Genomic DNA, 12978 nt, shown 5'->3' with positions numbered 1-12978 from the left:
CATTTGATGAACTGCAGCCCCGGATGCTGTCGACCGACATCCATAGAGCTAGGCTGCTAGCATGTCTCAAGACAAATGTGTATTTCATAGAAATATGAACCATTTCCCAGGTGTGGGTTAAATAAAAGCTGCATTAAACAAGTTGTGGCCACCAGGTGCTAGAACGTCTCCAAGAGAAGCACAGAAACGCAGCAGCTTCATGGATCATTTGTTAGAAAGGTTTCCTTTTTACAGTCAAGACAGACATTCTTTGACTAACACAAATTGCAAAGTGTTTGTTTGGATTGAACATTTTTACAATCAAAGTTGGAAAATAGCAACAAACGGACACTTACATCCAAATGTAGTCGTCAGAACCGCAGCTGTGATCACGCTGTGATCACGCTGCACCGCGCTAACACACAGATTGTGTTTAATTATCACCTTTCTGAAGACACAGTTGCAGGGCTCAGACCTCTGTGTTCGGTGCAACCTCCTGCAGATATTCAGCATCCTGCTGCCAAGCTTCAAAGCCAGAGTCCGCCTCCATGCTCACCTGGAAGTCCGTCGCGAAATAAGCCTCGCCTGAACCGCCACGTCCGACCTTCAGCAGTCGCTCATCGGGAGAAAAGTGTTGAGGATAAAGTTCATTTTGACCTGAAAGTGCAAAGCGGTCCTGTCACTGGCGTAGAAGAGGATGGTAGTTTATCAGGATTATTAAAAGGCTGCAGCGACTCCTGTCACTGTCGGCCTGCGGCCCGCCGGATCCCCGTGGAGCGCTAACGAGCCAACAGACAGCTCAATCAGTCCGTCCCGCTGTGTTCACCCCCTCGCTTAGAAAGGGGCTCTGGTTACATGCAGATGAGCCCTCCGACACTTCATCTAATTCACTTCCTGTCTCTCGTCCTTTTTATTGAGTTTCAATCGTCTTCTGCTCGTCTGGTTCGGCTCTCCACTACTATAAGAACATTCATACACGTTTTGTGTTTAAAACACTTTTAATGTTTGAGACTTGTTTGTTTAATTCAAAAAGGAAAGTTGTCGTAACGGTAAGTACTAAAGATAAAAGAGTTTCCCCAGGAATGAAAAGAATCTCTAAGTAGATTGCGGATGCAGTCAGCAGGCCGCCCCCTCTGGTTCCAGCGCTTGTGCTGTTTGTATATGTTCTTCACAGAAGCTCCATCAAGGCTTCCTCCACATGTCCAATCCAGTTATCGATTTTTGCAGTCCATCGTATCCCGCTTCATGGTTTCATAAATGATTTGGGTTGACGTGTTGGAGACGAGAGAAGGAATATCTGATGACATTAACGACCTCCTGCATGATGATGTATGGTGTAGCGTAGTTTAGAGGGTGATGATCGGCTTCCAGATACATTACATATAGAAGTAAATAATGGAGGTTGTTTCTGCAGCATTGCACCAGGTAGTACACACGTCCAATAAGCATAAAGAAAGAAAAAATATTCCTGATTAGTTTAGTACAGGGGGGGCCAACCAGTCAGAGGTTAAGAGCCAAACATGTTACTATGTTACTGCAAAGAGCCACATCATGCACACAGTCCACAGATGCGCACCCCCCCCCCCCCCTTCTCTCTTTTGTTCTCAGCCTTTCTCTGTGCTCCCTCACTCCCCTCTCTCTCACACAGACAACATTAAAATCTAAAACTTTACACACACACACACACACACTCAAAGACCCTCCCTTCCAAAGACACACACACCCTCACACAGACACACACACACCCACACACACAGCCTCACACACCCTCACACAGACAGACACACACACACACACACACCCTCACACAGACAGACACACACACACACACACACACACACACACACCCTCACACAGACACACACACACACCCTCACACAGACAGACACACACACACACACACACACAGCCTCACACACCCTCACACAGACAGACACACACACACAGCCTCACACACCCTCACACAGACAGACACACACACACACAGCCTCACACACCCTCACACAGACAGACACACACACACAGACAGACACACACACACACACACAGCCTCACACACCCTCACACAGACAGACACACACACACACACAGCCTCACACACCCTCACACAGACAGACACACACACACACACACACACACACAGCCTCACACACCCTCACACAGACAGACACACACACACACACAGCCTCACACACCCTCACACAGACAGACACACACACACACACACACCCCTACACAGACAACACACACACACACACACCCTACACAGACAGACACACACACACACACACCCTCACACAGACCTCACACAGACAGACAGCCTCACACACCCTCACACAGACAGACACACACACACCCTCACACAGACACACACACACACAGCCTCACACACCCTCACACACACACACACACACACACACCCCCTCACACAGACAGACACACACACACACACACACCCTCACACAGACACACACACACACACACACACACACACACACACAGCTCTGCTCAGACAGATTTATTGTAAATGTCACACACCATAATATTGAGAGAAATGTAATGAAACCTCTGCTCCCAGTATTCAGAGGCCAGTTCTTATCAACAATGAACATTGTGTCTCACACACACACACACACTCTCAGTGTGTTTTATCTTCCTCTGCATGTTGCTTCTTTACATTAGTGGGACTTCTGACACTCCTTACCTCGAACAATCCTCCTCAAATCTGTCTTGTATCCGTTGTGGTCACTCGAAGCGATTCTTTCACACGTGTGTCAGAACAGATGGATACTTTGATTTCACGTGTTTCAGGGTAGATAACACCGACTCACAGACGTGTGTTGACCCAAACATTGATAGTAGCTTGAGCGCAGCCCGTTTGACGTTGGGATATTTTTCCATTGGCACAGTTTTCCAGAACTCAAGGGTCCCTTCCCTCAGAACAGCTTTCAGTCGGTCTTCCTCAGCCGCAGTGTCGCGACATGTTTCCTGACTCTGCTATCACAAGGAAGTCCTCGTGGGGGAAACAAAAGCCACACAACTCATCAATCATCAAATACATTGATGATAATAACTCATCAAATAAAATACATAAGTCTTATAAACATGTCTGTACAAGTAATACATACTTTAGATAAACATGTATTTCCTGAATGTCCCTGATGTGTTCACGTTTACACTGAGAGCTGTTGGAGAGCCGGGCGGAGTACGCCAAAAGAATTCCCTTATTTTGAAATTCCAATGTTGACAGGTATGGACTACCGGGGCTTTCAAACAGTCCGTCTCAGCATTAAAAGGGTCGACGAGGAACGTAATCTGTGACCTTTTCAGCTGTAGATCATGGAACCGGGTCGCAAAGTCTTCGTGCAGGGTTTCAACCAATGTTGCATTTCGGCTTGTCCGCTTGCTTTTAGCAGAGAGGGAAAATGCGCTAATTCTCCCTTTTGAAGAAGTGTTTTAAACAGTTTCAGTTTGTTAACACACGCAAACACACTTTGCACTCGGTCAGGCAGCATTTTTATATGAATATAAACTCTCCCACTCTAATAAAACGTCCTATGTTGGTCTTCATATTTTCGCTTAGCGGTGCATTTTTCCCTGCCATTTTAGGAACTCAGATGGTCAGATAGTGTTTACTCTACGATAGGTTTCTCCCCCCTCGAAGGTGATTGGTTCACTGCATCGCAGGCATTTTTATGATTGGCTCTTGGGCCACATAAAAATAGACGCACTGTCATGCTCTCATACTGACAGTACACACACACACACTCACAAATAAAATTCAATATGAACTGAAGAGCCGCATGAAACTGGGCAAAGAGCCGCATGCGGCTCGAGAGCCGCGGGTTGGCCAACCCTGCTTTAGTAGCTTGGACCAGAGAGTCAAATCAGTTTGATGTGCAGAAGCAAACACTTTTAGGATGAAATGAGCCATTCATTTCTGAGACTAGTAATAAGGTATTATTAAAGCTTATTTCCTGTCCTCTGTCTTTCCAAGCTCAGTGTTTATTGGCAGTTGTGCCCCGTGCTCTCGTGCTCCGTGTCCCCTCGTATTGTTTTTATAAGATGTCCTCAAACGTGACCATGTGGTGGACCATGTGACCCATGTCACCATGTGGTGGACCATGTGACCCATGTCACCATGTGGTGGACCATGTGACCCATGTCACCATGTGGTGGACCATGTGGTGGACCATGTGGTGGACCATGTGACCCATGTCACCATGTGGTGGACTATTTGGTGGACCATGTGGTGGACCATGTGGTGGACCATGTGGTGGACCATGTGGTGGACCATGTGAACATGTGGTGGACCATGTGGTGGACCATGTGAACATGTGGTGGACCATGTGGACCATGTGGTGGACCATGTGGTGGACCATGTTGTGGACCATGTGGTGGACCATGTGAACATGTGGTGGACCATGTGGACCATGTGGTGGACCATGTTGTGGACCATGTGGTGATTCATGTGGACCATGTGGTGGACCATGTTGTGGACCATGTGGTGGACCATGTGAACATGTGGTGGACCATGTGGACCATGTGGTGGACCATGTTGTGGACCATGTGGTGGACCATGTGAACATGTGGTGGACCATGTGGACCATGTGGTGGACCATGTGGACCATGTGGTGGACCATGTGGTGGACCATGTGGACCATGTTTATTGTTTCATAGATTCTGTCTTTAATTGGACGTCATTTAGCTTTAATTGGTTCATTAGATTTCTTTGTGTCCTTATTGTAATGAAATGATAATTCAAGATAGAAATTTGACATTTTAAAAATTAAATATATTGTCACTTATCAAACAAACATTTTCTGGTTCCAGCTTCTCTAAAGTTGCTAATTTTCTCTGTTTTTCGATCATTGTAAAGTGAATATTTCTGGGTTTTGTTCCGTTGATCGAGACATTTGAAGTCTTGGGAAAGTGTGAAAGACATTTTTCAATATTCTCTGACATTTATAAACCAACCAATTAGTGGATTACTTGAAAGAAAGATGAACCGATGATGTGACCTGCCGCCCGAGACTTTAGAGCAGGGGTCGGGAACCTATGGCTCTTTCGATAACGCAATATGGCTCGCAGACAATTTTGAGCTGACATTTTTAGTAATCAAGTAATAAATAATTATACTGTGTCATTTTAAAGTAAAACTTTTAGCAGCAGGATTTGTTTTTAGTTCTCCCCTCTCCTTTCCTCCGCCCTGTCTCTGGCTGTAGGTTAAGGTGTGTTCACACGTCTGAGTAGGGGAGGAGCCCCGCCCTTTGCGAAACCGAGCAGAGGAGAAACTGCACAAAGCAACAGCAGTAGACCGGGGGGGTCAAACTCAATCACAGAGAGGGCCAACATTAAAAACTGGGACTACGTCGAGGGCCAAACACGGTCCACATTTATTGAACAGGATACACATAAAGTGCAAAAAGATATAGAACATATTTAAGTCAACTGCAGACTGGATTGCTGAGCAGTTAAATTTTAATTTCTGAGCTGCAAAGTCGGCACATGCGCTCAGTTTATCAGCAGACTGCGCGGTGGAGATGTTTGTCAGTGTTTGGAAACACGCAGTGACCAAAGTTTCCTTCTGCATCCAAGTCTCCCACAGGCAGCTCGGCTTGGAACGCTGTCACTGCATCACACATGTCTGTGATCACACGGCCCTGAAGCTGCAGGTCTAACAGTGAGATGCTTCGTTATGTCGCACAAACGGTCCCGCTCACATCGTCCCAGAGATCTGTGGTGTGTTTCCCTTTGCTTTCCAAAAACGTTCATTTCATTCACACATTTAGATACTTCCTCAAATGTATTTCCCCGTGGTTGTGCCATGCATTGATTTAATTACCAAAACCGGCGGGCCAGTTATGACAGACATGTGATATTTTCTCGCGGGTCGGATATAATTGTCTTGAGTTTGACAGTAAACACTGAAACGTGCACATAAATGAGATAAATAATGTAAGCGTTTAGTTTATTTAATAAGAGCACCTGTTCAATGCAACACTGATACCGCTATTAGTACTCGATGTGTTATTCTTACAAAATGCACGCATAAAGTTGCATTCAAATGTATTAAATATATGGCTCTCAGGGAAATACATAAAGAAAGATTTGGCTTTTATGGACAAAAAGGTTCCCGACCCCTGCTCTAGATCCATGAGCTGTTTGCTCGTTGCTGTGCAGAGCTTCACTTGTTTTTCTGAAAACAAGAGAATCTGCATATTAATTAATAGCAAAGCTGTGCTCAGCCCGTTCGACTGAAACCATGTTTCAAATAAATCCCGACATTCTCAATGTAGTAAATCCTTTAATTCTCACGCTTGCAGCTTCATGTCATTAAATATGTTGTGTCAGTTTGTTCATATTAAGTGGATCATCCGACATCACTGCTGCAGCGCTCTGAGCACTGATCAGATAATCATCTTTTTAACCATGATTTGCAGAAGCACGTCGCGCTGCAGTCGTCACCTCGTTCACTCGGATTAAATGTGTCCATGGTGTTGACAGTGTGTGTGTGAGTGTGTGTGTCAGGCTGTCTCTCACAGGCAGCGCTTCACCTTCACACCAACATACTGTATGTCCATGAAGTGCAACAAACACAAATCCAGATTCTGATTTATTAACGCTTCTTTTTAATGTTGCTGAAGATTTATTTCTATCATAATGTCCTAACTCACTTTTTAATTACAGCTTGTCAGTCTGGCTTCAATTTATTAGTCCTATTCATTTCACTGCCTTTAAATCAATATACTGATGTTCGATGATGACTTCATCTCAGGGATGTGCACACGTGGTGCATTCAATGCTCCTTGGATGTTCCCGTTTCTCCAGTTGGGAAGTCTTTGGAAACAACATGGACGCCACAGATCCAGCTGCTGCTGAAGCTTACAATTACACCAAGACACACTGCTGACACGTTGTGCAAAGAGCCAGAAAAATGCTATTGATTACACTTTTAATTCATTAATCACCCGGAGATTTCTGTCTTAAAGAATCTGGAAGTCGAGCTGCAGAGTTTTCACAAAGAGACAATTATAAAAGTGAACTGTGGGATAAAAAGAAAGCGAAGTTCTAGCAAAGTGCCAAGTGACCCGATCCTGTGTGTGTGTGTGTGTGTGTGTGTGTGTGTGTGTGTGTGTGTGTGTGTGTGTGTGTGTGTGTCTTTTTTAAGGGTTAAGAGGTGTTGTTGTCACATTCTGTCAACTCTGTGAAAGCTTCTCCTGGAGGAATACCTGACAGCCATCTGGCGGTTGTTTTTCTCCCTGGCATCTCACACACACACACACACACACACACACACACACACACACACAGAAACGTTCACATGCAACACAATTTAGGCGATCACACACCTTTACAAAGGCAGAGATGAAGCCTGGAATAAATGCAGCAGCTTCTGTTTGTGTGAATAATTAACATTTGGTTTGTGTTGTTTCCTCTCTGCAGACAGACGGAGTTGTGTGGTGTGTGGTGTTGTGTGGTGTGTGGTGTGTTGTGGTGTGTGGTGTGGTGGTGTGTGGTGTTGTGTGTGGTGTGGTGTGTGTGTAGTGTGGTGTGTTGTGGTGTTGTGTGTGGTGTGTGTGGTGTGTGGTGTTGTGTGTAGTGTGGTGGTGTGTGGTGTGTTGTGTGGTGTGGTGTGGTATGGTGTGTGGTGTTGTGTGTGGTGTGTGTGGTGTGTTGTGGTGTTGTGTGGTGTTGTGTGTGGTGTGTGTGGTGTGTTGTGGTGTTGTGTGGTGTGGTGTGGTGTGGTGTGTGGTGGTGTGTGGTGTGTTGTGTGGTGTGTGGTGTTGTGTGTGGTGTGTGTGTGTGTGGTGTGGTGTGGTGTGTAGTGTGGTGTGTGGTGGTGGTGCGTGGTGTGGTGTGGTGTGTGTGGTTGTGTGGTGTGGTGTGTGGTGTGGGTGTAGTGGTGGGTGTGGGGGGTGGTGGTGGATGGTGGTGGTGTGTGGTGGTGGTGGTGGTGGTGGTGGGTTGTGTGGTGGGGTGTGGTGTGTGGTGTGTGTGTTGTGTGTGGTGTGTGGTGTGTAGTGTTGTGTGTGGTGTGGTGTGTGGTGTGTGGTGGTGGTGTGTGGTGTGTGGTGGTGTGTGGTGTGTGTGTGTGGTGTGTGGTGTGTTGGTGGTGTGTGGTGGTGTGTGTGGTGTGTTGTGGTGGTGGTGTGTGGTGTGTGGTGTGTGTGTGGTGGTGTGTGGTGTGTGTGTGTGGTGTGTGTGTGTTGTGGTGTGTGTGTGTGGTGTGGTTGTGTGGTGGTGTGTGGTGTGGGTGTGGTGTGTGGTGTGTGGTGTGTGTGGTGTGGTGTGTGGTGTGTAGTGTTGTGTGTGGTGTGGTGTGTAGTGTTGTGTGTGGTGTGGTGTGTAGTGTTGTGTGTGGTGTGTGGTGTGGTGTGTAGTGTTGTGTGTGGTGTGTGGTGTTGTGTGTGGTGTGTGTTGTCACGTGGTGTGTGGTGTGGTTTTTTTTACCTTTTTTTTCACAGCATAAATAATACAAATGACAGAACTTTGAGCAGATGTTTACAGAATTATACTTGTTTTAACTTATTCATTTCATCTGTTCTTCGTCTGTTCTGGACGTTATTGAGAAACACTTCGATGAAACACCGATGGATGGAAGTATCAGAACTTATGGAAGTGTTAGTACTTATGGAAGTATCAGAACTTATGGAAGTGTCAGTACTTATGGAAGTGTCAGTACTTATGGAAGTATCAGAACTTATGGAAGTGTCAGAACTTATGGAAGTATCAGAACTTATGGAAGTATCAGAACTTATGGAAGTGTCAGAACTTATGGAAGTATCAGAACTTATGGAAGTATCAGTACTTATGGAAGCATCAGTACTTATGGAAGTATCAGTACTTATGGAAGTATCAGAACTTATGGAAGTATCAGTACTTATGGAAGCATCAGTACTTATGGAAGTATCAGTACTTATGGAAGCATCAGTACTTATGGAAGTGTCAGTACTTATGGAAGCATCAGTACTTATGGAAGTATCAGAACTTATGGAAGCGTCAGTACTTATGGAAGTGTCAGAACTTATGGAAGCATCAGAACTTATGGAAGCATCAGAACTTATGGAAGTATCAGAACTTATGGAAGTATCAGTACTTATGTAAGTGTCAGTACTTATGGAAGCATCAGTACTTATGGAAGTATCAGAACTTATGGAAGTATCAGTACTTATGGAAGTGTCAGTACTTATGGAAGCATCAGTACTTATGGAAGTATCAGAACTTATGGAAGTATCAGTACTTATGGAAGCATCAGAACTTATGGAAGTATCAGAACTTATGGAAGTATCAGTACTTATGGAAGCGTCAGTACTTATGGAAGCATCAGTACTTATGGAAGTATCAGAACTTATGGAAGTGTCAGTACTTATGGAAGTATCAGTACTTATGGAAGTATCAGAACTTATGGAAGCGTCAGAACTTATGGAAGTATCAGTACTTATGGGAGTGTCCGAACTTATGGAAGTATCAGTACTTATGGAAGTATCAGTACTTATGGAAGCATCAGTACTTATGGAAGTATCAGAACTTATGGAAGCGTCAGAACTTATGGAAGTATCAGTACTTATGGAAGTGTCCGAACTTATGGAAGTATCAGTACTTATGGAAGTATCAGTACTTATGGAAGTATCAGAACTTATGGAAGTATCAGTACTTATGGAAGCATCAGAACTTATGGAAGTATCAGTACTTATGGAAGTGTCAGTACTTATGGAAGTGTCAGAACTTATGGAAGCATCAGTACTTATGGAAGTGTCAGAACTTATGGAAGTGTCAGAACTTATGGAAGTATCAGAACTTATGGAAGCATCAGTACTTATGGAAGTGTCAGAACTTATGGAAGTGTCAGAACTTATGGAAGTATCAGTACTTGTGGAAGTGTCAGAACTTATGGAAGTATCAGTACTTATGGAAGTGTCAGAACTTATGGAAGTATCAGTACTTGTGGAAGTATCAGTACTTATGGAAGCGTCAGTACTTATGGAAGTGTCAGAACCTATGGAAGTGTCAGTACTTATGGAAGTGTCAGTACTTATGGAAGTGTCAGAACTTATGGAAGTGTCAGAACTTATGGAAGTATCAGTACTTGTGGAAGTGTCAGAACTTATGGAAGTATCAGTACTTATGGAAGTGTCAGAACTTATGGAAGTATCAGTACTTGTGGAAGTGTCAGTACTTATGGAAGTGTCAGTACTTATGGAAGTGTCAGAACTTATGGAAGTGTCAGTACTTATGGAAGTATCAGAACTTATGGAAGTATCAGTACTTGTGGAAGTGTCAGAACTTATGGAAGTGTCAGTACTTATGGAAGTGTCAGTACTTATGGAAGTGTCAGAACTTATGGAAGTGTCAGTACTTATGGAAGTATCAGTACTTATGGAAGCATCAGTACTTATGGAAGTATCAGTACTTATGGAAGTATCAGAACTTATGGAAGTATCAGTACTTATGGAAGTATCAGTACTTATGGAAGTATCAGAACTTATGGAAGTATCAGTACTTGTGGAAGTATCAGAACTTATGGAAGTATCAGTACTTATGGAAGTATCAGTACTTATGGAAGTATCAGAACTTATGGAAGTATCAGAATTATGGAAGTATCAGAACTTATGGAAGTATCAGAATTTATGGAAGTATCAGAACTTATGGAAGTGTGATGTAACTTCCTGTCCCTTGGATGGCTGCGATCCGAAGAAGTCCTGCAGTGGAAACGTTTAATGTGTCTCTCGGCTGCAGCAGAAGGTGTTCCTGTTGGATGTGATGTGCAGCTCATATCCAACGTTTGAGAGTTCAAAGCTGCCGTTTTTGGAGGCTGCAGCTCGGAGATGTGGCCAGAAGGTTGTTATGGCAACAAGCCAGGAAGCCGCCACGTTTCTAAAGGATTTCCGCTTTTCATGCCAAGAAGTCTGCCCAGCAGTACGACTGCTTACATGTTGGACATGTTCTCATCAAATGGCATTAAATATAATATAATCTACGAAACCTTTCAACTGAATTCAGTCCGGTTTCAACACGAAGACTTTTCTGGGTTCAGCTGCTTCAGCAAGAAGCTTCAACTTTGGGAAAACTGAAAGCATAATAATGAAGGAAATACAGTTTACTTTCATGAATCTCCATTAAATCTGCATGTTTGGACCCAGCTGGACGCGTGCACACCGACAGCAGTGTGACTACGGTTGTCGTTTACGTCATCATCACACATCTTCAAGAACACGCACCATATAACCGTGTCGCTTCTCTTTTAGGAGCAGGACGACTTCCCCTTGGACCAGCATCAGAACTCGTGCTACCTGTTCTGGATCCTGGAGGAGCTCCTGCAGAACTCAAAGGTACCGTGCAGGGTGGAGGTGGGGGCGGAGAAGACGGGCTTCCTCAGGCACTTGGAGCGTCGCGCCTTCCTGCTGTCGGATGAGTTCCCCTTGTTTGGCCTCTGCATGTGGAGGATCGGAGGCTTCCTCGCTGCCTCCGACAGATGACATCTGATGCTGAGCCTTTAAACCGGACTGCGATCAATCCATTAATAATTATCCACCTCATGTCAGGCTGAGAGAACTGACACTGAACACGAGAGTCTGGATGGACGAAAGGTCGAAGCTTCTCGTCGTGAATAACAAACGTATTCAGCGAGGATTTTAGTTTTTATGTTAGTGTGATTAATGTCCAGCAGCGTAGCGTTAGTTCTGTAAGTGCTATTACTGCACAGCTGGCTGGGAAGTATTCTCTAAGAGTTGTGTATTTATTAAGTCAACATTAAATATAACTTTGACTTTAAAGTGTTTTTAATGATATTGAAACTATCACTGCCAGCAACACTACGAATGATTGTCATTAAATACTGATCGTGTAGTAATATTAACCTCCTCCTGCTTTTTATTTATGTCTTAACGTTCTTCCTCACGTTGGAGTCAATGGGAAACGTCTTAAAAGTTTCCTGGACACAGTGTTTGTATTTGTAAACCCGTTTTATTATTTTTTAAAGAGTAACCTTCATCTCGAAACTGAAATTTGTTGAAATGTAATTCTTTCATAAATAAACAAAGCAATAATAATAACAGGAGCCTCCTTTACAATAACAACCTGACAACCTTCTGTCTTCATCATTTTTAGTCAGCGGAAACTTTAATATTTCTTTGGAAGCTTTCAGGTATTAATAGTTTTACTTCTGTGTGTGAATCTTTGTTTTAATGAGTTAGAAGGTCGGACGGTTTGTTGTACTTTGGATTTGTAAACAATATAAAGTAAATAATGAAGAATATGTTTTATATGTTGCACGATGTTTCCTGCATTTACATAAATCTGACTAACATTATATAATCGGCTGTTAGTGCTGCTTTAATATTAAAGGTATTCTAACAGACGTTTAACTGAACGCACAAACCCAACTTAAAATCACAGTCGGGTTTCTTTTTTTTGCATCCTTTTCCTAAAAACTTTGTTCTTTATTGAAGAATATTCACTAGAAAAAGATTAAATGCTTTTTTTTTACCCCAAATACGTGCAGATCTTCTGTACCTGCAGTCGACCTTCATGTCGCCTAAAGGGCAAAACCAGAAGCACGTAGATCAGGGGTGCCCAAAAGGTCGATCGGAGTGCGTAGTGCGGGGAGATCGCACACCGTTAAAGAAATAAATATATATATATTCCCCCAACGGAACCCCGCGCCCCCTGAAAGTTTTTAGTGTTTTTTCTTGCCTGGTGCGTTCACATTCCCTCCACTCACTCCCACAAACACACACGAGCGCACACACCTACAGTCAGAGACAGAGCGGAGGATCGCAGCATCTTTTAATACAGGTAGATCACTTGGACCTGGTCATTTTTAAAGTAGCTCACAAGCCAAAAAGGTGTGGGCACCCCTGACGTAGATGACCCCTGCTGCTCATTACGTGAGCTCACGGCACTAATGGAGGTTTCTCTCTTGGTTTTCGGAGGCTGGACTTTCAGTCGGACGACAAAGTTTCAGGAAACGAGTGAATAGATCAAACAAAAGAAGGA

General features: G+C 43.9%; 1 protein-coding gene across 1 annotated transcript in view; it reads left to right on the top strand.

The window, feature by feature from the left end:
• Positions 1–11686, top strand: part of mei4 (meiosis-specific, MEI4 homolog (S. cerevisiae)) — a 53451-nt gene extending 41765 nt beyond the window's left edge. Inside the window, exon 5 of the mRNA XM_029425813.1 lies at positions 11229–11686. Coding sequence (XP_029281673.1) covers positions 11229–11459 — 231 coding nt within the window. The 3' untranslated portion in view covers positions 11460–11686. The remainder of the gene's footprint in view (positions 1–11228) is intronic.
• The last annotated feature ends 1292 nt before the right edge of the window (positions 11687–12978 follow it).

The sequence above is a fragment of the Cottoperca gobio genome, chromosome 24 (genome assembly GCF_900634415.1).
Source record: "Cottoperca gobio chromosome 24, fCotGob3.1, whole genome shotgun sequence".
Classification (NCBI taxonomy): Eukaryota; Metazoa; Chordata; class Actinopteri; order Perciformes; family Bovichtidae; genus Cottoperca; species Cottoperca gobio.
This window is presented reverse-complemented; position numbering and strand designations above follow the sequence as displayed.